Here is a 27,228-nt window from a genome sequence, read left to right as displayed (position 1 = left end):
ATAACAAAAGCTGTCAACTGCAAAACCTAAGCAACCTAAGTGAAAGCTTTAGTCTGGGATTTTTTTGCATAGGAGTTGTTTGACAGTAATTTGTCTCCCACTGGAGCCTCGTGCTCAATAATACTTGTGACACCTCGTTTGTGTGGTGAGAGAAATTTACAACAAAGTGTCTGAACGTATCCTCGCTGCTACTCGGGTTGACTTCAGATACACATGCTAAAGGGAGGAGAAAACCTTTGAATAGCTGCTGGTTTTGATCCCCATCACATACGTACGCCTGAACAGACTGTGTCTCCCTGCATCTGCCTGCCAGAGTGTCAGAACAACAAGAACAAGATGAAGCCAACAACTGAAGCAACACACTGTGGAGAGATCGTTTCCAAAATGCTTCACAAACACATTTTGGGTGGAAATTCATTACCTGAAGTTTATCTTTTGAGCTGCACTAATCAATATTTGTTTAATTAACAAGATGACTATCAAGTAACTGTGTGTCATGTGAAAGGGGTCACTTCCTGCAGGGGATTCTCACCCCACTCTGCAGTCCCCCTCAGGCCTGTTCAGCATTTCAGCTTCTTTTAGCACATTGTTTTGGTTTTCAAGTCCACAAACTCTGCTCTTATCAACGCCATTTACAGCCACAGGCAGCTGTTCTCAGTGGAAAAACTAGCTGTCTAGCACCAAATGGCAGATGGACAAAGTTAGCAGCTAGCAACTGTAAAATAAAACAGAAAATATCTAGCAGCTAAAGAGCCAGATATTAACGCCAGATATGTTGAGGAGCAGGAAACCACAGCAGGGCTAAAAGCAGTGCTCGTGTTCTGGGGCCAGAAACACGCCTCCAGCTGAATGCTAATGCTGCTCCATGTCTACGAGTCGTACAGATACGTAACTGTTTGTCAATGCATATCGACTTTATAGAGAGCTGAAGAGAAGCCAGACCTGTTCTGTTCCATAGGAAAGAAAACTTTCCAAATCTTCGCAAATCAAAAGCCATGTAATATAATCTACCATATAAAAATATGGGTGGTTCACTCTATACGCCTAAATAAGGCTGATTCAGTTATATTGTGTATGTAACACTTCTATTGTTAGCAGTTTCTAACAAACACTGTTCCCCCAGTTTATGGGAAAAGCCACAATTTACAGCCAGCCGGGATTGGAAATTGGAAATATAACATTAGAACAGAGCATTGGTGGATATTTTTGATATGACAGAAATTACATAACGATAACAGCAGCATCAGTGCTGCGGCTACGCTGGTATACTAAGCTGTAATTAGCCCTTTTTCTCTGTATGCTAACAAATGAATCTTTGTTAATCTTTAAATTCACGATGGTTTACACTTGTATTAGCTTCTAATAGTGCTGTTGTAGTGATGATTAGTCATACAGTATGAACAGGGGAGGCCACCCTTTCAGAGGCTGGCTTGGACGTGACGTCATGTCTTCAGCTCTCCATAAAGTGATGATCTACAAATGTTTTTTCAACCAAACACAAAACTTTTTTTTTATAAACATGTCATTTTGGAATGAGACTGCTGGGACTTCTAAGGTTAAAATGTCAGGACTGGATACAAATCCTGCAACGTTCATCTGCACTTCAAATCCCTACAATCGCATGTTTATTTTGTCCAATAAAGTGGAATTGAAAATGAAACTTTTTGCAGAACCGACAGTTTGGATGGAAGTGGCCCCAAACCCAGAACACTGACTGTCATCCACCTGGCTGCTGCAGAGGAAGAGCCAGTACAGAACACACTGAGCAGTCACTGAGGAGGACTCGAAGAAAGAGTCTCCATCTTACATTTGAGACACACATAGATGCAAATAATAATTAGTATTCTCTTTCTGAGAATAAAGCAGGTGGCTGCTTTCATCATTAGTGAGACATGACTCTGGAGACGATGTCAGTTCTATATTAAAACACTTATGACTTGTATGTTCAGGTGAAAATTGCTTTAACTCTCAGAACAACATATCTACTTGTTTAACTGCACTTTCACTATGGACAGAGGTCCAGTCCTCTTTTCGGCCACAAGGTGTCAGTGTTTCCCAATCTCACTGTGGGTCACACATCTGCCAAACACAGCTCTACACCCCCAGCCCTGCTGTGTCCACGTCTGTGCTGGAGCAGGCGCAGTTACAGTTACAGTCAAGTAATTGGGTGCATTCTTTAATACAACCTGCACATTGGCCGGTCATGTGACCGAGCAGGACCAGTGAGGATGGAGCAAGTTGTAGGGCAACAAAAAGGAGGAGGGGAGTAGAAAGCCAGCCTCACTTTGAAGTTTGCCCTTGAAGATTTGTTTTAAAAGGGTTTTCAGTGGTGGATGAAGTCTACAGGTCCTTCAGCAGAAATGATAATACAACTTTGTCAGAGCTTTTCTAACAAACAGTATAACAAATCTGGTAATGCAGAATATTTCAACCAGTTTTTACCTGAACCTGTACAAACAACTGACTGAATCTTTAGAAAAGAAAGCTGCATTAGAAATATGAAAAATAATATTTGATTCTAGAAAATGGGTTTGCATTGAAACAGGTTGGAATACTCTCACTGAACTGGATCTTTTCCACATTTTTTTAAAAAAGAAATGAAGTTTTGTCAGGAAAAAAAGCCATAGTGATTTCATACGTGTTCTCTCAAAGGAATCTTCATTCTTGATGTAACAAGTACCTTAATTTCTTGAATAAATGTAGTGGAGGAAAAAGTAGAATATTTCCTCTGAAATGTAGTGGAGTAGAAGTTTAAAGTAGCAAGAAATGGAAATACTCAAGTAAAGAAAAAGAGAAAACAGTGACATTTTGGGAAACTTCTATCACCTCTTCACTTAGATGAGAGCATTGATATCACTCTCGTACACTAAACAAGAAGCTACAGCCAGCAGCCGATTAGCTTAGCTTAGCATAAAGACTGGAAACAGGGGAAACAGATAGTCTGGACACCATTTCCAGTCCTTGTGCTAAGCTAAGCTAACCAGCTGGAGCTTCATATTTAGAATACAGACACAAAAAGTGGTATTGAGAATAGGCGTATTTCACAACATGTGCCTTTAAGCACAGTACTTGGGTGACTGTCCTTACATTCCACCACTGAGTGCCTTGAAAGGGATTCTCATCGATTGATCATCAAATCACAAATCAAACAGACGTACAGGTAGCTGATTTCCTGTATCCAAAAGATGAAGAGGAAAGAATACTTGCTGTAGAGGCACTGAGGATTTACACTGCACATTTCCATCAATACTTAGTTTGATTATTGTTGCTCCTGCCTCCTTGGCATCTATTAAAGAACGCACCTGTGTCTCTACCAAACGATGTGTCTGTACCACGTGTCTGCTCTGCCAGAGGCAGAAGAGGAAGAGGAAGAGGATGAGCGTCCATCCAACAAAACTCACCCCACCTTTGTTCCAGCTCTTTGCAGATCGGTTCAGCGATCAGTGCAGTTCTAGTAAGTAAAAAGATAAACAACATGCATAAAAACATACTGTACACACACACCCACACACACACACGCTCACACACACTCACAGGGCAACAATGATAACATTAAAACTTTAAAAAAACAATCTGACATCAGGCAGTAACAGTCTCATGAAGCATATAAGGGGGCGTCCTGTTAGCTGCCCTGTACGTTTATGCGCACGTTCGTGTTCGGAAACCTTGAAAGTCTTGAGGGTCCACAATAAGACGGGTGTCAGAGCAAAGTGTCCACCGGCAGCTCCAGGACAAGAAAACACTCCAGAGCCACTGGCCACAAATGAGAGGCATCCAACCTGCTGACTACGCTGTCGACGTCAGAGGAAACGAAGCTCGGCTGTCAAATGCGTCTTATCTCTAAAGGTACTGGAGTGAATCAGAATATACAGAACTCAGAGCTGTAAAAAGACATCTACTTTTCTTACTTTCCAAATCCAAATCTAGATAAAGAGAGGTCTAAATATAGAAACCCTATGATAAGAAGATTAGGTTGAATTGCGCATTTAATATTTCCCTGCAATTGCATCAGCAGAGCTGATGTTTTCTGTGTAGAAACATGTGACTGTCGTCTTTTCTTAAAAGGACAGGGTCAGCTCCAACATTTTCCGCTTTTCTTTTGATTATCCAAGGTGATCTTACACTAGAAGATGACAGTAAAGGGCTTTTCCTCCTGCGTATTCTTTCATCCCATCACTTCCATATTTAACAATATTTACAGTGACATCAACTATCAAGGTAAACTTGAAAACTCTAGCAAATAAGTGAGAGGAAGAAAATCAAATAGAAAAAGGTGCTATATAATGTACACATATGAACACAGCTGCAATCCTTCCTCGTGAGGAGCGTTGCGTTTGTAAGTGCCATGGTTCTGAGTCTGTGTGTGTGACGCCTTCACATCTATCTTACATTATTTTCAGTTGCTTTAAAAACGTTCACCAGCCCAACGAGGCAGAGCTTCTTGTTGGGTTCTTTTGGTTCCTATGTTTGTTTGCTCTCATGTTCCAGTGCCGCTGAAGGCTTGAAAAGGAGGATGGTTGAGGTGGAATGATGACGTAATGCACGGGGGGAGGTCTGACCAGGATGAGGGAGCGACGCCTCGGCCGGAGTCGAGGTGTGCGGTGACGTCTGGTTGGAGGAGGAGGAGGAGCCGACTCCTCTGCTGGTTTAGGAACGACTGGAGCCTCAGTAACGGTGGGTCTGGTGGGAGTACTGGGAGCTCTGCTGGGAAGACGACGAGTATCCCATGGTGCTCTGGGGCTGAGAGGAACCCTGGACGTTGCTTTGGTAACCAAGGCGGGGGCCGGAGTGCTGACGGAAAGACAGAGAGAAAAGACTGGTGAGCAGTCCAGTGATGGGATCTGACGTATGTGTGCAGGTGCTGAGAGGTCAATCAATAAATCTATCCATTATTAATCAATAACTGAATTATCAATCCCTGATTAAGTTTTGGGTGAGCAGCATTTGGGGTCTACGCTGCTCGGCTGCTCACCTCATGATGACAACAAGACTTGAGGAAGTCACTGACCCCACTGGACACCAGAAATGGATGTAGCTATTATCAGATGAGTAAAGCTCTGTTTACAGTGAGTGGAGCTGTCTCCACAACCTTTCTCCACCTTTCAGCACAGACACTGGTCCATAATGAAAACTCAGTTTGTGTGGCTTTAGTCAGCCGAGGAGCTCACACAGCTCCAACATCACGAGCCAACTTTCATACATTTGACTCCTTTTCCTTTTCTGTAGAATCACATCTGTAACATAACCTACTGAGACATCCATCAAAATACAGCTGCTAATGTGAGTCCAGCTAGTCTGAGCCATAAACACCTGCAGCATCACGCAGCAGCTGAAACCATCAGGCCATCTTTAAACTGACACGGTGATGCGTGCATGTACATGTGGCAGAGCAGCTGCAGCTTTGGTGTCTGACTGCACATTTTGCCCTTGATGCTAAGCTAAGCTAATCACCTGCTGGCTGTAGCTCCATATTTAGTGGAAAGATGTAAAAGTGGTGTCAATCTTTAGATTCATCAGAGTACTACTTAAAATGTGTACTCTTTTAAAAAGGAGAGGTGGAAAGAAGCATTTTAGTACATTTACTAAAGTGCACTTCTGAAGTATTTGTACATTATTTTAATATTTCCATTTTACACTATTTTATACTTCTGCTCCGGTACAGTTCAGAGAGGAATATTCTACTTTTTACTCCTCTGCATTTATTACAGCTTTAGTTTAGATTATAAATTTAGATTATAATTTGGCATAAAAAACACATGACACACATTTTCAAATACTTTCATTTGAATAACTGTTTGAGGCCCAAACAGGTGAAAGTCATCAAACAGTCTTCTGGGTACGTATGGATCTCAACTCTGCCTTGGAGACTACAAATTAACAGAAAGTTTGCATTACAAGCTGGGCCGCAGAGTTTGATGTGAGTGTTTACCAGGCAGGATTAGGCTCATGGCTGTGGCTCAGGAGGTAGAGCGGGTAGTTCTCCAATCAGAAAGTAAGTAATTCAATCCCCAGCTCCTCTAGCCTGCATGTCAAAATGTCCTTTGGCAAGATACTGAGGCCCACATTCAATGTGTGTGTGAATGGAAGAATGTGGCATGTGCTGTGAAGTGCTTTGAGTGGTTGGTTGATGAGAGGAGCGCTGTGCTAAATGCAGTCCATTATGGAGAAATGTAAGATCTGATGTTTTTGAAGTTTGATCCACAGAAGGAATTAAAAGTCAGCATTTCTGTTTTCACTCATTCAATTTACAACCAACTTCATGAAGGTGAAACACTACTTTAAGCAGCTTTAATACTCATGTAATAGATCAATCATGTCCAAAAGAAAAGAGAAGAAGATACAAAGTGATCAAGTGTAAAGCTGGACGCGGTCTGAAGCTGGCTGTGAGGGCCGGGGACCTCAGCTGAACTGATTACATATCTACCTCACTGAGTCCAGGTCACATGTACAACATTGCATCAATTAGGAGACTGAATGGAGAGTAGTGCATGGTGGGATAGCCTGCGGGGCCTGGATCAATGAGGGGAAAAGTAGGATGCTGGCGGTGACGGCGCTGTCAGACAGCTAGCCACCCTCCTGATATGTCAGCCCACTCCACTGGTGTATTTATACATCTGCTGAGGCCTGACAGCTACCAGCTGTCTCACATGCAGCCTCAGCCAGTGCTATATATATCAATATATGTGATATGCATATGTAGGCCTGATAGGGTCACCATACAGAGGCACTGAGCATGTGCAGTGCACTTACTGACACATCCTCTGCCCGGCCCTGCCCTCATCACACTCTCGTCCACTCAGAAATCTCCCACTCTTTGCCCTGTGAGGAGACTTGCCAAAGATACAACAGACGCCAGAGCAGGAAGCAAACGCTTGCAGGCATCACAGTGACTTGCTATCAGCTCTGCCGGCGGCACGATGTGGAATGTTTTTATCAGTCAGCCAACACTTAGCTGTTGTTGTTTGGTGTATTATACGTGTATGTGTGTATTTGTCTCCCTCAACATATGCCAGACACACAGATTACACACACACCCATTACACTGCTGACATTCCATGACATCCGTCTGCATGTAAGGAAATGTCAACCATCTGCAGTGCCTCCACTTCTTTCTGATGTGTGGAAGAATGGAAGATAAATCTCTCTGTAGAAACTGGCAGGCTACAACACAGCTACAGGAATGTCAAGTAAAACTTTAATATCTATAACCTCACAAGGCTGCATGTATATTTAGTCTACAATATGTCAGACAACGCCATGCCAGAGTCCAAGGTGACATCTTCAAAATACTTGTTTTGTCTGACCAACAGTCCAAAAGTCAAAGACACGACATGAATGATGACATATAAGACAGAACAGCAGAAAACTAGATTAGTTTTTAATTTAGATGAATTAACCAATTGTTTCAGCACCAAACGCAGAGAAGTTAAAGAATAGGCAGATCTGTAAGACTACAAATGATACATTGTTGTCACATCATATGATGGTAAGTGCTGACTTCAGCCTTAAGTGAGTTTTCACATCCACACTGAGGGAACAGTGGAGGACTCATTACACATAGCTATGCAAACTGAGAACATAGCATATGAGAAATATGAATATATCATACTATCTGTGAATGCGTTTCTGTGGCTCAAATAAGGGGACTGTCCAGTCAATTAAATACCTGAAAAATCAAAGTATGTCATCATGTTGATGAAAAAATCCAATTTTGCCATAAAAAGCACAAAGTGTCTCCAACCTCCGCATAAATGGTATTGAAAAAGACAAGATGTCTAACACCTCACAGTGCATATCGTCATATCACAGCTCTCAGCCCAATGCTTACTAGTGATGATGTAAATCTTTCAAAAAAAAGTCTCAGGTATTTCCTAAAGCAGCTGATTACTACAGCAAAACTCACTCAAACAGGAATAAGCAGTGAATTTGGGGACTATTTTCAGCTGCGGATGAATCCACATTCGGTTTGCTGCTAGTATTTCTGGAAATGGACTGAAGACTACAGTGTGTGTGTTCAGGGTAATGATCTAACATGTCACCCAGAGCAACAGCGTGGCTCACTGATGACTTTTAACAACGAGCTGTGTGGCACAGAGGAAGAAGACTATCAGGCTTTGATACACAAGAGATGTCAGGCACTTCCTTGTGGAGCACAAACGTCCACTAACCTGGTACTCTGACTGTAGCACCCCAGTGCCTGAGGAGGCCCCAGAGGGCCCAATCCGAGGTTTCTTGTTGGGGGGCCCCTGGTCCTGGCCGTGTTGTAAACCCCCCCCAGCGGTTCCCCCCGTGGCTCCGGCGGTGCCGTTGGTTTGGGCTGAGCTCTGCTGGGAGGTGGCCTGCTGGGCTGCTGTCTGCTGCTGGTTCTGGGCCTGAGTTTGGCCGGTCGTCTGCTGGTGCTGCTGGGTCTGGTTCTGCAGACGGACACAGAGGGCATGTTTGAGTCTTTTTGTTCTCGCTTCTGTTTGTATTCTTTTGTGCTTCTCTGAGCCACTTTCCCTCTGACAAGACAAAGACAGAAACACTGAGTAACTCAGTGCATATTCAGACAGTAATGATGGCTCATACTGTCTGTTTGTGTGTGTGCTACTGTAGGTCATATATCATCTATTACATGTTTTCACATTTCAAGAGGGGCCAGTGGTCACAGGAACTGGTTTAATCAATTCAATTTCATTTGCCTCAAATAATAAATGTGTACAAACCAGATTTCTTTATGTCACCTTCAAAGGGGTCATGAGATTACTTCATAAGATCATAATTTACCCGATAATCCTCCATTTTCGGCAGACTTACAGAAAAGGTGAAATTATTCCACTAACGAGTTTTGATTATATTAAGTATCAACAAACAAACTCATTTAATTGGAACAACTTTTAAATAAATTTTAAATAAATTTTAGTTCTAAATGGAGCTCCAGAACTGTATGAACAGGATAGACAGTCCTATTTGATTAAAATATGGTGTGAGTCTCACAGAAGCCTCGGGCTGAAGTTGGGCAGAAGCACCTGTGAGATAAAATGAACTCATACGCGCAACTCTAAAAGAAGCCAGCATTTGGAAGATTGGAAATTTGTGTTTTTTTGCTCCTATTTCCTTGCCCCTCACACCCCCCCAGACACCGGTCTGAAGCAACACACTGAGATCATGTGTTGCTTTCTGGACAGCAGCTGCTAATGTGATCGGTGTTTTGAGCAGCATGTTCCTGCTGTAGCTGCTGAAGGTGGAGCTAGTTTGAACTACCTAATACACTGTCAGCTACTTTAAACCAACAGTTCCCAAACTGGGGGTCGGGCCACTACAAAGTCACATGAGGGGTTGTGCAATGATTCATGGGAGAGGAAAGAAGAACAAAGTTCTGCTTCGCACATTTCTTTCTTTCTTTTTCTCTGATCCTCGGACATTGATTCAAATGAACATATGTGAGACATTTAGAGGGGAAATGTTTCTCCAAGACTTCTGAAGCATCTTGTGCTATGTGTTGCTCATCACTTATTTGTCAGGCTGAATTGTAATCTGAAAAGCAAGTAGTAACTAAAGCCTTTGAATAAATGAAGTGAAGTACAGCAGTTGATTAAATGTACTTCGTCACTATCCACTGCTGGGGCCAATCGCGCTGCACTGTGCTTCTGCATGTACAGTGTGTCCCTGCCTCTGGCAAAGTCACAGCTGAATCCCTGTAGTGATTTATTACACTGTAAAAATAGCTGAAATAACAGAGAAGAGACTGTTGATGCTAATGGGCTGCAGATTCCACTTCGACTGTAACACAACATTGGTTAATATGTAACAAAACCTGCTCTTTTATGGCTGGAAATGTAAAACTGTCCAGATACATCTGGCACACTGAGATGATAAAACCAGCATCTAACAGTGTAGCTCTCTAAATGTCCATCCTGCAGTGCTGAAAAGCTTCGAAGCTGGCAAGCTGTAATTTAGAGTCCCACAAGTCCCCAAAACACTCCACAATAAAAGAACAGAGGCTGAAAAATAAATGGAGCTCTCTGTGAGATGGGTCTGCAGGGGAATATTTTCTCTTCGCAGCACAAATGACAGAAAACGATCCATTGTCCGAATTAGACCACCCGCTCATGGGTTCTTCAGAACGGTGAATTTTAATACAGCAACAAATGCAGTGACTTCTGCCAGGAGCGAGAGTCTTCATTACACTTAAAAACCTGCATTATGGTGCTGACAGCCCCAGCACTGATAACATTAACTGACTGATGGTGGACTCCTGCGGTGGTGTGCTGTAAGGTAAAAATGATAAAGCTTCTCACAGCCAGTCAATATCAAGAAGATGTGCCGAAACACAGCTGGTTAATTACAAGAGCTAAAACCATCAGTCCGTTAAAAACTAACAGAAAAATAATCATCAATTGATCATCAATGAATCACATCCTCTCACTGCAGGTTCTCCACACATTGCACACTGTAAACATTTGCTGTTTGGAACGTCACCTTGAGCTCTGCTGTGAAGAGCATGTTTCCACTCATTTTTTAGATTTAACAAATTAAGTAATTAATTGAAAAATAGCCATCAGATTAGTTGTTAATAAAAAGTTGTTACTTTGAGTACGAATAATTATATAAACTAGAATTACTGCTTCATGATTGTTTGCCTCCTCCAACCAGTCAAGTAGCAGTTTACGTCCATGTCTGTCCAGAATCATCTATTACATGTAGTGAAGACAGAAGGGATTTAATAAAAAGTATTCAGTGTATTTTTTGGTCAAAATAAAGTCATCACTATACTGACATGTATGATTCCAGCGGATAACTTCCAGTGAGAAACATGCTGTCTTCACTCAGAGACCAGAGGAACACAGAGGACTGATGGAGAGCTTCATCACATGGAGCAACAACAATCACCTTTGACCTTTCTTTGACCTTTTGGATATGAAACATCATCATGTCATCATTGGATCCTATAAGACATTAGTGTGAAATGTTCTGATAATTAGCATATGAATTACTGAGTCAGTGGCATGTTGTGTTTTCTTTTAGCCTTTCCATCTGTGATGACACTTACTCACATAATGCAGAGGCAGCGCTAACATGAGCTTGAATCCCTGAGCCATACCCAAAAAACAAGTAAAAAACACCATTTTGCCTGCAACTGAAAGCGTTTCCATTCTCTGCTGCGGTCACATTAAACACTGCAGTGACGAATGAGCAGGGACCAACCCAATGCTGGTAAAGCTAACCAAACTGTGCTAAAACAAAACTAGCTTGCCACTGAGCTGTAAAATGCAACATGAGAGAATGTGGCCGTATCCCAGCCTCTGCAGCCAATAGATCACACTGCTCTGTTCTCGGTGTCAGGTGGGGAACATAATTCAGAGGTTGCAGCATGTGTCTGAGAGACAGCTAAAGCCTCCAGCCTCCACCTGGAGAGCCGCTCTGACTGCTGCTCTGCTGCGAGGCACAAATGACTCCATGAATACATCAGCTGCTCATGTTTGTCCAGCTTGTGTTTTTCTTCCTCTGTCATTATTTTCTATGGACACACAGTCATACAAGCTCACTAGATTCCACAGGCTCACACTGGGGTGGGGTTCGGATCACCTAATGCAGAGGTGTGCCACAGCTTTTACAGAAGTCACACAACACTGCGTAGTTCCAGTGTTCAGTGATGCTTTTAAGTTTACACTTACCTGCTCCAAGGTTAAGACACTAATGATTGTGCACTTTCAGGACAAAAATAATTAATCCGTAAATCACATAAAATTACACTTTTTAATCTAAAAAGCTTGGATACTGACAGTAGTGACGAGTCATAAGGTAATGTTGGGAAAATGCCACTTGACTGTATTCTGGTGTCATAAAGGGTAGAAAGTGTCAGACATCTGAGGTCATACTAATACTGATTAGTGGCAATTCATGTGTTCTGTCAATGTGATGAGGTTTGTCCAAGACATAGTTGAAAACATGAGAGGTTAATTCAATGTAACATGGTGCTGATGTCTTCTCTGTGGTCAGGAACAGACATGGACGAAAGTATTGGCACCCCCCTGGAAGTGTTGGTTTTCTAGCAAAAGTCTCACACCTTTGGAGGTTTTTTGATAAAATAACCAAACCAGGATCATTTCATAACTTCACACAACTAAAACAACAATTGGTTTCCCCAAATTCAACACAAAATACCACCAAAGTGCTGCAGGAAATGAAAACTGCATGGTCAAAAGTGTTGGTACCCCTTCACAACAAGTGTGTTTTGTTCTGATAAAAGCACATTTGGGGGCTGCACAGTGGCGCATCAGGTAGTGCGCGTGCCTCACAGCGAGAAGGTCGCAGGTTCAATTCCCGGGTCAGGCCTTTCTGTGTGAAGTTTGCATGTTCTTCCCGTGCATGCGTGGGTTCTCTCCGGGTACTCCGGCTTCCTCCCACAGACCAAAAACATGCTCATTAGGTTGATTGGTGACTCTAAATTGCTAGTGTGAGCGTGAGTGTGAATGGTGTGTGTATGTGTATATGTATGTGCCCTGCGATCGACTGGCGACCGGTCCAGAGTGTACCCCGCCTCTCGCCCGTTGACAGCCGAGATAGGCTCCGGCCCCCCGCGACCCCGAAAGGGATAAGCGGCATAGAAAATGGATGGATGGATGGAAAAGCACATTTGTCATCTTGTGTTAAGGTTATGGGGAGTCAGACTTCAGCTCTGCTCGACAAATATCAGTCCATTTCTAAAGTTTACTCACTATACATTCCTTTTGGTTTCTATGGGCAGTATCATGTTTTCTCCAAGGATTTCCAAATATTTGAATGAATCTACCTTCAGCTCATTTTCAGTGCTGATTATAATAGCCCTACAGTATCACCTAGTTATTGCCATGCTTCAGTTTAGACAGGGAGCACTTTTCAGTGTCTGCTTCTTTTTTCCTCGTCCATACATACTGCTGTTCCATAGGCATCAACAGAATACTGAACAAAACCACATAAATGAGTGACAACAGGTTTGGCAGTCAGTTTTATAGAGCAACGGAACAAAACTAGAACTTTTTGGGCCTCCTGACCAGTGCTTATGTCTGGAGGATGAAGAATGAAGAATACCCTGAAAGGTGCACCATGCTTTAAGTGAAGCATGGCTATGGCCAGGTGGTGCTCTAGGGCTATTCTGCTTCCTCTGGTGCTGTAAATCAGTAAAAGGTGAGGGAGAAGATTGATTTATTGAAATATTTGGAAATCCGAGGAGAAAAACATCATGCCTTCCATAGAAATCCACTGAACTGTAATGTTAGTCAACTGGAGCCTATTGTCCTTTAGAAATGGATTGATATTTGTCAGGAAAGCTACCAGAGCTGAAGTCTGACTACCCATAACCATAACACAAGATTCTAACAATGAGAAGAGTGCTTTTGTTGTTTTTGTCGTGTTAAGTTATTGAAATGATCCTGGTTTGGTTATTTTATCAAATTTCTAGCAACTTTTGCTAGAAAGTCAAAAGTGGGTGTCTCTCCTGAGAATTACTCCGGACGTAATGAAATGAAATGATTTTCATGCTGTGCTATGTTTTCAGCAGCTGGATAATTACCTTTTCTGTTTTCTCCTCTGGCTCGTCTTCATTTAGAAACTCTCGCTTTGGGTAGGGGATCTGACACCCAGCAAACACACTAGAGGCACACACAGATCACAGAGAGTGATTTCAATATTTCTGCATTAACACACTGCACCACTTGATTCCACGATACCAACCACAACACATTCCTCTCCAGAAACACAGGGCAAAAACCAGGAAGGGAGGTTAAGGCATGAACAGTGAGTTCCTCATACTTAAAGGAGTAAATCACTGTGGGCCTGTTTTTCTTTTGCTGAGTCAAGACAAAAGAAAGGCTCTCTCAAAGTTTACTAAGGCTCACTCAGTGGTTGGTAATGGGTCCTCCAGGAAGTACGGGTCCTGCAGCGCCTGCTCTGATGTGATTCTTTTGGTGGGGTCCATTGTGAGGAGTTTCTGGAGCTGAAGGCACAGAAGAATAACACAGTTGTTCAATGTAGTAATATTTTTAGCGCTGCAGAGCTCTTCGATATTCAGTGCAGTCACAAAGTATTAGCACATGTTTTGCATTGCTTTGGCTCAACTCCAATACACTGGAAGTCAAATGGAACAATGACTGTGAGTTTAAGGCTGTTCACATACTGAGTGGACACTGTAGGACTCCTGTTCCTTGTTATACACACATAGCCCTTTAGCCTCAAACTGAAGTCATCAGTTTAGCTTCAGTCATTCCTTCCTTTCAAATCCAATGTGATGCACTAAAGTAACACAACGGGAAGTGTGTCACTGTCTTCATACGTTGTGACTGCGTTGCACACCACTGAATTCATCAGTAAGCAAGCACAGCCAGTTGCATCGCATTTAAAGCACAATAATGCCTAAATGACATGTTTCATATTGGCTTTTTAACTCTTTTCTGTGTTAACTGCAGGTCATCTGACCCTTTAATAAAAGTAGAATTTGACAAATGAGGACATTTTTGTCCTGTAGTGTTTGAACAACACAGACATCTCTAACATTTTCTTTCTGTAGTATCTAGATGGGCATTTTGACAAATAAACACTCAACATCATATACAGACACGACCATGATACTATCACCTGTTACCAATCAACCTGTTTACCTGTGGAATGATCCAAACAGCTGTTTTTGGAAAAAAAATCAATGAAGGTGATGAGGTCAAATATTAAATGTATTGTCTTTGTGCTGTTCTTAATTGAGTATATCTCAAAAAGGATTAGCAAGGACCACACTTTGTTTTATTTTTATGTTTTACACAGCGTCCCAACTGTTTTTGGAATCGGGTTATATGACTCATCCCTCTCATAGGGGTGTTAGTCATGCTTTTTTTCACAGTAATTCTTTTGAAAATCCAAGAAATCCAAGACACAGTGTTTGTACATTTCTATATTTGTCCAATCAGTGTAGATGATCTTTCCTTGTGTGTGTGTGTCTGTGTGTGTGTGTGTGTGTGTGTGTGTGTACCTACCAACAGGAAAACTTTGCTGTCTGGCTTGACTTTATGCTTCTCCATGTATTTGATTAAGCTGCTGTTTGCATACCTGTGAGATGAGAAAACAACAATACACATGAAAAATCAGTATCACTGCATGTTATATCTTCTGGACGCGATCCACTCACGTCGTCCTCCTGAAGTCTTTCTGCAGCGTTGGGTACTCTGGCATCTTCCTAATGTCTTCCCAGTCCTTATCTGTAGAACGCAAACGCACAAGATCAGGCTCACGCTTTCAGAAACGGGCAGAAAGTGTATGAAAGCTTTTTATCAGACTGTACAGAATAACAAACATAACTTTCTTGGTCTCCAAGACACACTTTAAGTTAACGGCTGTGAAACTTGAAAATTGGTGCCGTGACAACAGAAAGCAGTGGTGGGCTCTGATGGCTCACTGTATCATGGGATCATTTTGCTGTGATTCGTGGATGTGACAACGAAAAGCAGACTTGAACACACTGTATGTCATTCCTGCTGCTACGAGAGCCGCAATCCAAACAAAAGACACAGTTTGATGATGCTTCCCTGCTCCTCATTACGCGCATAATTCAGAATCAAAACAGCAGGCTAACACAGGCTGTGGTCTCAGCGTGTGTTGTTGTAGTTGTGTGTATTGTGCACAGACCTGCGGGGAAACCCATGACGCTGAATATCCTGTCCAGCTGGTCGTGATGGAAGGGGTTACTGGTCTTGATGTCTTCCTGGCGACAGTGAAAGATGGGCTCGGACGTTAGCAGCTCCGCAAAGATGCAGCCAATAGCCCAAATATCTGGTGCACACACACACACACACACACACACGCACACACGCACACACACACACACACACACACACAAATGACTGTTGGTCTTAAATGTGAAGCAATTTTTCATCCTACTTTACTGCAACAAGTCCAATTTTAGTTTCACCGTTTCCTCCACTGGTTTCTGCTAAAAAGCAAAGTGATAACACTCTGTGGGAATTAGGCTTCTGTAAAGCAGGTAGATTATGATATGCTTCATTTGCTTCACTGTTTTATTCTGTTTTTGTTTCCACAGTTTACATACAGGTTATTCTGTTTTTGCACTACACGGTTTACACTGTTTATATACTGGTTACTCTGTTTTGCACTATTTATTTATTCTGCTGTTTACATTCTGTTTATCTATTCACTCTCTATTGCACTCATTATTATTTAGCTCTTGTTGTTTTTTTTAGTTATATAGACTATATTTTTAAATTCCATCTCTGCTGTAATCCGGAAACCAAGCAACGACATTTCGTTGCCAAAATCTCACTGCTGTGTTTTTTTTGTGCAATGACAATAAAGGAAGTCTAAGTCTAAGTCTAAGTCTATAAACTGGAATTGGATTAATTGGTCAACTAACCTTAACCAGGAAGGTTCAGGAATATTTCATGCAAAAGTTAGACTTCTTGGAAAATATGCTTATTTGCTTTCTGATGAATAAGCAATTTTTCCTTTAGATAAGATCTTAACTTCAAGATTCAAGATTAATACCACAGCTCCATTTTTGTATGGATTCATCAACAATAAGGTGATAGTTGGTGAGTTTTAGAAATGCTGGTCTGCAGATTTTGTTACCTTTGGACAGATCCAGGCTAGTTGTTTCCCACTGTTCCCAGTCTTTATGCTAAGCTAAGCTAACTGACTGCAGGCTGTGGCTTTATGTTTTCTGTCTTTATCTTCTCATTTAACTCTAGAAAGCAGATAAGTGTATGTCCCAAAATGTGAAACATTCCTTTAAACACTTTTCTATCTGGTCATCTCCTCACACCTCACACACACTTAGAGACCTCTGTGTTTGACCTACGATGATGACAGACTGACACTTCACGTTCCAGGAATGATAAATATAGACACACTCGCCTAATACCACAGACCGCAGGTCACGTGGGCACTGTCAGCCAGCAATGTGTGTTCCTATTCATGCAGAGACACCTTGGACCTGATCATGCTGCTGCTGTTTCCATCGTGCAAACAGTCAGGGATCAAAGTGCTCGGTGAGTTGTATGTTCGCGGCTGTCTTTACACACTCCAGGGCTGACTTTGTACATGTGACCCCAGACTCACCAATAGCTTTGGTGTAGTGCCGGGCCCCAAGCAGCAGCTCGGGTGCCCTATACCAGAAGGTCACCACCACGGGGTCCAGGTCTGCCAGTGGCTTGAGAGGAGAGTTGAAGAGTCTGGCGAAACCCATGTCAGCTACAGGAGGCGTGGGGAGAAGACAGATGAATTCAACAAGGACATTATCAGAAAGTGGAATGCAGGCTGGCCACAGGCTGAAGGCTGCTGTCAGGGCCGCAGGCCCCTAATGACTCAGACAGCACCTCAGGCACACTAATCTGCCAAAGACGTGTAACATAGATCCTGATGGTGTCAGGCAGGTTTCAGGCCTGAATAATTTAACAGTTAAACCTGACCTATGAAGGAAACAAAGCACGGTGTTAAGTCGAGCTACTGCAGGAACAATACAGCATCTATCTATTTTATTGTTATTTGTTTTTAATGGTACATTGATTCAAGTGTAACTGCAAGTAAAAATACAGATTAAATGATATTTGCATTCAATTTTCACTTTTTTAAAACTGAGCATCAAATGAAAGCATGAAAATGAGGGTGAGTCATCCACTCATTCACATCAAGCTTCCTTTATGAAAAGCAGTCAGACCTGTTTTGCATTGACGCTTACAACAGAGATCCACAGCTGTGTCGCCTTGGAGTGCTGTTTAGTGAGTTAAACATCTGTTGCAGCCTTGCGCAGTATCATAAATCACTCAGGGACAGTGTGGGGAAATATTCACCGGCACCAGTAACGCTGTAGAACAATAACTTAGTAGTACTACTGTGTGCACAGGGTTTAAAAATAGACTCCAGCATTGCAGCATTACCCTTCAGCAGTCCCCTGGACAGCTGACTTATGTAACAGCCCTGAACTGAGCACCCTGTTGACCTCTCAGACAGAAAGTTAAACACTGCAGCTATGGACACTCAAACAAGTCAACAGCCTCATTGATCCATTATCATGATGACAGCAGGATCTATGGTTTGGATCAGTTAGGATCAAGCAGTTTACAGAGATGGTCCAGCTTACCGATTTTAACTCTTCCTCGTTCGGGACCTTCCCCCATCACCAGGATGTTAGCTGGTTTCTGGAGGAGACAGAGAAATATTAGATACTGTGTACGATACAAACCATTTACTGTTTAATTCAGAAGCGTTAACTGTCACAGAATCACATCCAATTGTATCAGTGATTCCCTTTTCATGCAGTGGCATGTACTGGCTGCCCACATGGGCATGTCAGTCCGTCATTTTGAGAGAGTGCACTTAAAACTCTGCTCCTGCGGCAGCCCACGCAGGAAGGGGGTCCAACGCACGCAAGCACCTGGACACAGGTGTCTGCTTTTGGGGAGGAACCTCAAACAAACAGAAGTGAGAGTGCGAGTCGAAGCTGAGTTAGCCTACTGACCTGAATAAAAGCTTGTCCTAAGGATCTGATGGAATACAGTGCCCTGTCTTTAAGAGAGTTTATCAAAAAGTTTAAAGCTGCAGCATTGTTTTTTTTTTTTTGGGGGGGGGGGGGGGGGTCCAAGTTAAAAAAAAAAAAATACCACAGAAAAGTCTTATAGATGCTTTTTTGATGGTATGTCTGACAAAAAAGTCATTTATCTAGATAAATATCTACATGTATTTGTAGGGGATCTGTATTTAGGCCATCCTTCTCGTCCTTATGTTTAGGCTACATATCTATAACAAGGCCATTTACTATATATGTATCCCTATTAGATCTATTCTAATTCTGATTAACACTGAATTCCTTGATTTAGTTGTAAGTTACCCAATAAGGCTGCATGTCCTCATTTTTGGATTTTCACTGGTGTATGAAGAGCCAGTTATTTGTACAGTGGGTTGTTATTCGCTCGTGGACTCTCACTGGGTGAAAGATGAAACAGAAGATCATAACTGGTCAAAAGAGGTGTCAGTTGAAAGTGTGGCGGCCATCTTGAGACCAACATGTTGCTTATACGTGGACGTTATAAAGGAGAAATCTTGGAATATTAGCACGTTTGCCAGCTGAATCGTAAGGATAAAACAGCTTTCTCTGGATCATCAAGGTGCTTTTACTTTCTTATATATTTATTTTTTATTCTAGCTCTGGAGGGAAATACCTGTAAATGCTCCACTATGTACAGGGACATAGTGGGTTGAATGTGTAAGGCTGAGGGATGAAAAAGAAAAAAATCGTACTGCCATTATTGATGTTGTGATTGTAATATACATGAATGATGATGATGATGATGATGATGATGATGATGATGATGATGATGATGTGACTTTTGCTGGGGCTTACACCAAACAAGTATGTTCCCTTAAATCTGAAGAATATCACTTGCAGGCCGCTGCATCTCTCTAACCACAAAGCTTCATTTCTAACACATTTTTCCTTTATCAGAAATTCGCAGCTCCTTTGATTTGTCGTTTGTCTGTGTGCTGTGAGGAGCTGAGCGGGTAGCACTCACTATATTGGGCCCTAACGCTTCAAGCTAAAAGAGGCTAAAACACTCAGATTACATCGTGAGGGGAGCTGCACAGTTACACAGTGATTTTTGTGAGTTTGCCTCTGAGTGCAGGGCCTTTCATATTTCACACAGTTATTCCATTCACTGTCACAACAAAAAGCACTGGTGAGCGTTGCTCTAACACCACAGCTTCCACTACAAAATGTTATTTGTGGTTTTTATTGAGAAAGAAATGTGCAGCATGAGGAGACACGGACACACACAGACGCACACACATTAGGACTGACGGGTTTTTAAATGACTGCTTCACAGCAGTTATATTTAGTAATTCTAAGTACTGTGTTGTTATTCGCTGAATGACCCAGGGATATCAAACAAACAAGCTTACCACCACGCATTCAATCAGAGGGAAAATGTCACAAGGCCCATGTTTTCAAGTTTACAGTTGCCTTCTCATGCAGTAGGATGTGGAATCTGATGTCGTCAAACAGTCTGCCTACTCTCCCTGGGTGTCTGCGTGAATGAAACCCCCTGGCTCGGTGGACTCAGATCTGCCTGGCAAACACGTCTTGTTGCTATAGAAACAGTGCTAATAATGAGGTCCATTATTCACGCCCACAACACGACACGCCTCGAACGGCAAACACAAAGACAGACGTCTCGAAAAAGGCCGGAGGAGTTCAGGCTCAGCAGCTCCTCTTTCACATTCGAAACGTGCCAAACTGAATTAATATGCCCCGCATGAACATATTCATTCTGGTTGTTTGAAATACACTTATTACCACTTGAATGTTCTGTAAAAGACCTGAGTGAGTGTCAGTGCCTCTTCGAAATGCAAAACGAGCATGCAAAATAACAGCCCGATGACAAGTGAACATAAGTGAACGAGAGAGTGACACGGCAGCATGGACACAGTGAGGGACAACATGACACAAGATAAAGTGACACAGAGAAACACGCTTTCAGATGTGAACTAGGTTATTCTGAATGGGCACCACATTGTGTTTCACAGCCCAAAACTGAGACTTCCTCTCAAATTCATCCAGTGAAATCAATCAGTTACAGCTGGTTAGTTTCATAAATGGATCAGGAGCCGAGGGAATACACACGCTCCATCCCACTGAGGGCGGAAAGTCAGTCCTCAGGGACATGGGCCCCTTCTACAAAACCATCTACCTCTTCATCTGAAAAACTAGGCCAGCTCAGGAGCCAGAGGTGCACTTATAGAACAGAACGGGCAAGTTAACAATCAGGCTGTCCTGAAACCAGAAGGTCACAACCAACAGCACCACATGCAGCCAGTTCAAGAGTCGACACAGTGAGTGACCTTTGCACTGTGAAGGCAGTCAGCCACTTGGTCTGGTTTTGGAATTTGTACATGTGGTGTTGTGGCAAAGCACTTCTTTTCTAGGGCACTGCTTTTTGTTTACATGCTAACATAAATACCAAGAAAAAATATTTTGAAATCATTTCAAGGTTCAGTTTATTTCAGCTGCATTGTTACAGACTGTTTCGAAACCTTCATACAACCCAGATTCCATCCCAACAACAGTTTGACAAAGTGTTCCTGAGCCCATGTAGTCATCTCCTTTGTGCAATCATGTGTTCACAAAGTGGTGAACCTCTCTCCATCCTTGCTTATGGACCACTGAGCCTTTCCAGGATGCCCCTTTCATACGCAACCATGATACTATCACCTGTTACCAATCAACATGTGTACCTGTGGAATGTTCCAAACAGGTGTTTTTGGAGCATTCCACATCTTTCCCAGTCTTTAGTTGCTTCTGTCCCAACTTGTTTGAAACGTGTTGCTGCATCAAATTCAGAATAAGCAGATATTTACAAAAATCAATGAAGCTATTGAGGTCAAACATTAAAATATATTGTCTTTGTACTGTTTTAATTGAGTACATGTCAAAAAAGATCAGCAAATGATCACATAGTTTCCTGTATGTTTTACACAGCCTCCCGACGTTTTTGGAATCTGATCCTTTGTTTTAATTTGGAGTTACCTCTATTGCTTTAGTCACTTTTAAACAACAGCCACTGTTGTCGCTGGCCTTTTTCTGCAGCTCTACTTTCATCTTCCTCTGGAGTGTTCGTCTGTTTGATTCAGGTCGTTTCAGCTGCCGTGGCGGCTGTCATTTCAACGATGGTGTTGGCTTTAAAACCAGACTGATGAACTCTGGTGCTGTCCATTTGCGGAGTGAAAGTGCAGCACTGTGTAACTGTAGACATGTGATTTTAAAATGAGTTCAGAGGCTGAATTCATTTTACTGATCATCAACCGTACAAGTGATGTATACATTCAAGCAAGATGATTTAGTAACCATTGTAATACGCATGCACGTCTCATGCATGTTGTGTAGTGTGAAGGCTCTTCAATAAGAGTAAAGCAGCAACCACACAGTATCTACCTCCCCTGTAATATTACAATGCAAAAAGCTCTTGTTCATATTTGTTCTAACTGTTCATTCCATTTGCAGGCTTGACTAAAAATGCTCGTAACATGACAACATCTTGTCATGTGTTGCTGAGCTCCTTGTGACAGCAGGGAAGATAAATGAACACATACGTTTCAGTAAAATGCTGCATGACCTGCTGTCATTCCCTAGAAAGATGAGTTTCAGTCACGTGACTTCATAATTACTCCGCTTTGTTTGTTTGTAAAGTTCTGAACATGAAACAAACCACAGCTAAAAGGCATCAGCACATCATTGCTCTCCTCAGTCTAGACCAAGTGAACTGAACTCCAGCTGTGACAGAATACACACAACCTCAGTTTCTCACAATAACGGCATCAGCTAAATATTCCATAACCATCAACGCTGTCTTTAATAAAGGGTGAAGACATGAATCCCTTGATGACCCAGGTGATTTTCCCTCTATAGTTATTAGTGTCAAGACTAAGGAGCACACAGTCACAAAATGACAGCAGGTGAAGACTGGCAGACACCATCCTCCATTACATCCATACAAATGAAATGAAAAATAATAATACAATTGTTGATTATTGTGTCATTTAATCAGTGAAGACAGAAATGTGTTGACTATCAGTTTGAATTTCCTGATGCATCATGAAACAGCAATGCTGCAGCTCAATTCCATGCATGTACAAAGGTTACAGGCTAACACCAGTCATAACTTACAGTATGTGCCCCTCCCAAAGCCTCATGAATCATCCCTGATAACAGCAGCATCAGCATCTGTCCAGCGCTGCTGCAGTCCTGCTGTGTGGGACAGCCAGGCACACAATACTGTATAGTACATGTACAGTGTCGTGCATGTAGGTTAGTATGGATTTACCGCAACAACTGATCACCTTCTGTGATGCCAGCCCCCCTCCCAGCAGAGCTTGTTGGTACAGTCCACTGAGATGCCTTTTGCTTTGGCCTGCAGAGCTGCTAAGTCAGCATCTTGACTCAGTTAACCATGCAGGACGGTGGGCTTGGCACTTGCTACAGGTCGTTACATAACCCATGTGGGTGTGTAGGGGTGTGGGGGTGGGTGGGACAAGGAGAAGGGAGTGGAGGAGTGGCAGGACATATTGGGGGATGGGAGCTATGCAGTGGCGCAATGCAAAGCACATGCCTGATACTTATGGTGCAGAGACGCAGAGCATGCTACATACGGGCACAAGCACACGGTTATGTAAGAGCAGAAGTAGTGGGGCCATGAAAGATGTGCTGGTGGGAACACCTTTCTCCACAGCTGAACACACAACAGCACGTCTGTCTTGATGCTCACAGCAAGACGTGCAGCTTTCACATCAACAAGCTTGAAAGCAGTAAGCCTTGCGACAAAGAACCAGGCACCTGCACAAAGATGATAATCTGACCAACAGCAACAACCCAAAAGGGGAGGATTTCGGCAGCTCTTTGGCCACAATGGCAGGAAGCCCTGGCAAAGAGACAGCAGCATGACGGCACCGACTGCAATACATCAGTGCAGAGTCACATACAGTTTGACAATGGAGAATTCCATCCGGCTGCAATCAAAATAGTTAGAAAGGGCCGGAAGTGTTGGTGCACAGATAAGACTGTTGTGACCTTCATGGAGCAAAACAAGCACACAGCTACTGTGGGAGAACTGATGTTGTTGTAAAGGAGAGGGGACTTCCCTCTCATTCCTGTGTTACTTCTTCATCATTAAAACACGGGCAACGTTTTTAAACCAGATATATTTTAAACAAATTGACAAAAAGCCTACGAAATTTAATCCTATCTTTTTTCTTTAAACTGTGTTAATCAAATACACAGTGCAATCAGACCGTCAAGGCCGACAGTGAGTCACTCAGGTTGTCTTCATTGTTATTTTAAGTAAGACAGTTCAAATAGAGCAAAGACTGAAAGGGACAAAATAAGGTAGAAGCCAACCTTTAGACCCCTTTCAAGCTCTAAGGCTACACCACAAGTTAATTAACTTAGTCAGTGTGGGCTCTGAAAAAATGGTGAAAAGTATTTTTCCATCATCCACATTAAGATGATGAGATGATCGCTGCATGTGACACAGTTCACTCATGTTGGACCCAGCATAAACAGAGAAAGACGGTTAAGCCTAAAGGCAACAATTTCCCTGTGTTTTGGCAGATTTTGTTGGAGGAGGCCTGAATAAGTCAGCGAGAGTAGTTTGAGATTAACTTGCGCAACAAGACTACAAAGTGTCTGACCCCAATTATCCACTGGACTTAGTTTCTGACGTCAGATTCTGGGAATGATTTTGTTTACTCTCCATCTGAAACCAACAGAATCCCTCAAAGCAGAGAGTCAGCCCATTCAACAATCGCCCTTCTTGGCATTTGGAGTTCAATGATTGACAAACTGACAGGCAAAGAGACACGGTGTGTAATGCCTGCAGAGATGCCCCTTGGATTGTTCCAGAGAGACAGAGAGTGACAGACTGAGCACGCTCCCTGATCCCTGCAGGTTTACATAATGTGATGTCCAGCCACCACATGACCATCCAGGATTGCCGGGGATTACGCAAGAGTAGACGGCTGCATTCAAAGAAGATCGAGCCCTGTGGATAGATGGACGTCTGAGCTATATGAGCGCTCCGCCTTCTGACTTCTGAACCCATTTCATCCACTAAGAGGTGCATTCAGAGAAGTCGACCAACAGCTTAGCTACATTTCAGTCTGACTGTGTAATCGCAGTCATTCATTCTCTCATGAGCATTATCTGGAAACGGCCTCCCTCCGGATCATCTGACGTTAAAGCAGTCATGGTGGTAATAAATGAAGTTTTGCAACATAATCCTCTGTGTTTGGTTAATTATACTTTTTCCTCCTCAAGCAAAGGCACAAATGTTCTTCACTACGCAGTGACAGATGCAGGGAGAGATAAGAGCTACACATACAGATGGGTTGTGGGAGTTGACAATGCACAGTCAAATATGAGACGAGAGAGCAAACACTGCTCCAATTCCGTTTTTTTTTTTTTTTTTATCTTAGATGGAAAAAGATGTGATGTATTCTTGGAAGCTGCCTGGAATCACAACGATATGAGAAACAACATAAGATCCACTGGTTTTACACGACAGCGTGTGTTTCCAGTTGCTGGGGAGCACTAATGCATATGTGAAAAGAGTTGTATGGAGCCTTTAGTGTGCCCGGAGGCAGCTGTGTGGAGTGAGCGATGACACTTGAGTGTGTGTCTGTTGGGACTGAAGACTACAAGTTTGAAAATGAAAAAAACCTGGAAGTGTGGCGTGAGGAAGACTCGCATAACTGAGCCGAATCTCCAACCGAACTGTCTGCCATCAAAGCTGCAGTGTGGGTAATGTTAGTGCCAGGGCTTAACAAGAAAGAAGAAAGTGTGGAATAAAAAGACAGCATCTCAGGTTCTAACTCTGATCCTGTGTTTTAGGTGTCCATCAGAGTACCATGCTCAATCAATATAATCCAACAAGTCATTACAACTGTGCACCCACGTCACAGTTTGTCAGAGCTGCATCATCTTGATACAAGGGGCAGCGTCACTGGGTAAAGGTGACAGCTGACTGTCAGTGAGCTCACCTTTGCTAAAACTTCAGCTAACTTTGATCAAATTCAATGCAGTGCTTCATTTAGCTGCAAAATGGCCACACTTTTCCTGTGAAAACAAAGCAGTTTGGGTTTGATTCCTGCCATTCTGATATCTTAACAGAGGTTTTAAGACACACAATGAGAAAGCCTGTGCACTGGCTCCAGCCTGACTCTCAGCCTCCCTCTAACCAAAGCACTGTGGGAAAAGCGAGGCAGGGAGAATCTCACAGGAACCACCAGTGTGTTGCAGCCAGGTTAAAGGGTAGACGAGAGTCAGACAACATTCAGAGTGCAGGATGTTCTGCTCCTCAGGCATTACAATCAAACTCCTCCACACAATCAGAGCCATAATAATACACCACACCGAGACATAACAACACCTGCGCTGGCAGAACTCTGGAAGCTGGAACGGCTCACTGAGACAAATGTGGCAGAGAGGGACGATGTGCACCTTAACAGAACAGACTCTTCCAGGTTTAAAGCCAGATACAGCCGAGACGTCGACACAATTCAACAAACACAATGAACTGACAATGAATGTGAGCACGGGCCAAATCACTGACATGGCTGTAATGTCATAAATAGTTTTGTGCATGTGACACACATGGACTCCACGTAGAAACACACACTGACTGTGGTTTGGAGAAAGACCAGCTGTACATCTTCACACTAAGCTTAAAACTCAAATCAGAATTTATCTAAACCCGCAAAGCTCCATTATTTTCCCAGGTTTCCTTTATCTGGCCTGGTTGTTGTATTTTAAGTTATTTATATCTCCAACTCTCCATTTATATCCACTAGTCCAGAGCCTGCTACAAGACAGCTTCTACCCCTCTTGGGTAACAGCATTTCTGTGACGTTAATGGCGTTGCCTTTGGAAACTGCTCCAAGATGAAGAGTGTGCTGTTGCTGCTGTGTGTCTGTACAGGGAAACTGGAGCAGTGAAGCTAATATAGCTGCTCACCAGATCCCTGTGGAGCACCCAGTTGGCATGGAGGTAATGGATCCCATCCAGAATCTGATACAGGAGAGACTTCACCATCCCTCGGGGCAGCTGCATGGGCTTCTTGTTGGCCTTAGAGGCGCGGTGGAACTTGATGATGTGCTGCGAGGCAGAGAAAGGTTTCACCTCAGTTTTGCTTGTGGAGTGAAGCATGTCTTGCCTGTTCTGACAGACTAGCTACAGCTTGTTCACATCTTGGTGGTGCCTGGTAGAGAAGGCAAACTATATGCTGAGGTTTATGTTTATTGTGAATTTCTGGTGTAACCTTACAGTCAGCTGGTGGTATTGAAAAGGTTTCTTAAGTTTACAGTAAACCAAATCAACACCAGCAGGCAGATCAACATGTATAATGTACCAGACACACGTGGCCCTTTTTAGAAGAGAACACCTTTCCAAGTGGCTACCTGACAAAGTGTTAAATTTGACAAATTTAATATTGACAGATCATTGGCATTGATGTTGTCTCACCAATGTGGAATGGTGTAAAGAAAACATTTCAAAGAGAAAGGGTCTGGAAGAAGGCAACACGGGGTTTATTTAGGAATAAATGAGAATGACAGCAAAAATACATTTATCTTTATGGCTATTCAATAATATGAATATACTGATGGTTCTAATCTTCCTCACTGGTCAGTGATATTGACTATGCCTGTGAACTCATGTGAGCTCTG

At 42.7% G+C, this 27,228-nt stretch overlaps 1 protein-coding gene across 1 annotated transcript in view; it reads right to left on the bottom strand.

Moving 5' to 3' along the window:
- Positions 1–3,357: 3,357 nt before the first annotated feature.
- cdk19 (cyclin dependent kinase 19) overlaps positions 3,358–27,228 on the bottom strand; it is a 52,432-nt gene continuing 28,561 nt past the window's right edge. Inside the window, exons 4-13 of the mRNA XM_070987199.1 lie at positions 26,519–26,659; positions 18,101–18,158; positions 17,080–17,211; positions 15,634–15,777; positions 15,137–15,206; positions 14,985–15,057; positions 13,860–13,957; positions 13,535–13,613; positions 8,169–8,414; positions 3,358–4,791 (exon numbers count right to left, since the gene is read on the bottom strand). Coding sequence (XP_070843300.1) covers positions 4,666–4,791; positions 8,169–8,414; positions 13,535–13,613; positions 13,860–13,957; positions 14,985–15,057; positions 15,137–15,206; positions 15,634–15,777; positions 17,080–17,211; positions 18,101–18,158; positions 26,519–26,659 — 1,167 coding nt within the window. The 3' untranslated portion in view covers positions 3,358–4,665. The remainder of the gene's footprint in view (positions 4,792–8,168; positions 8,415–13,534; positions 13,614–13,859; positions 13,958–14,984; positions 15,058–15,136; positions 15,207–15,633; positions 15,778–17,079; positions 17,212–18,100; positions 18,159–26,518; positions 26,660–27,228) is intronic.

Source organism: Chaetodon trifascialis, chromosome 19 (assembly GCF_039877785.1).
Source record: "Chaetodon trifascialis isolate fChaTrf1 chromosome 19, fChaTrf1.hap1, whole genome shotgun sequence".
Taxonomy (NCBI): Eukaryota; Metazoa; Chordata; class Actinopteri; order Chaetodontiformes; family Chaetodontidae; genus Chaetodon; species Chaetodon trifascialis.
Note: the sequence above shows the minus strand (reverse complement) of the source record. Positions and strands in the feature narration are given on the sequence as shown.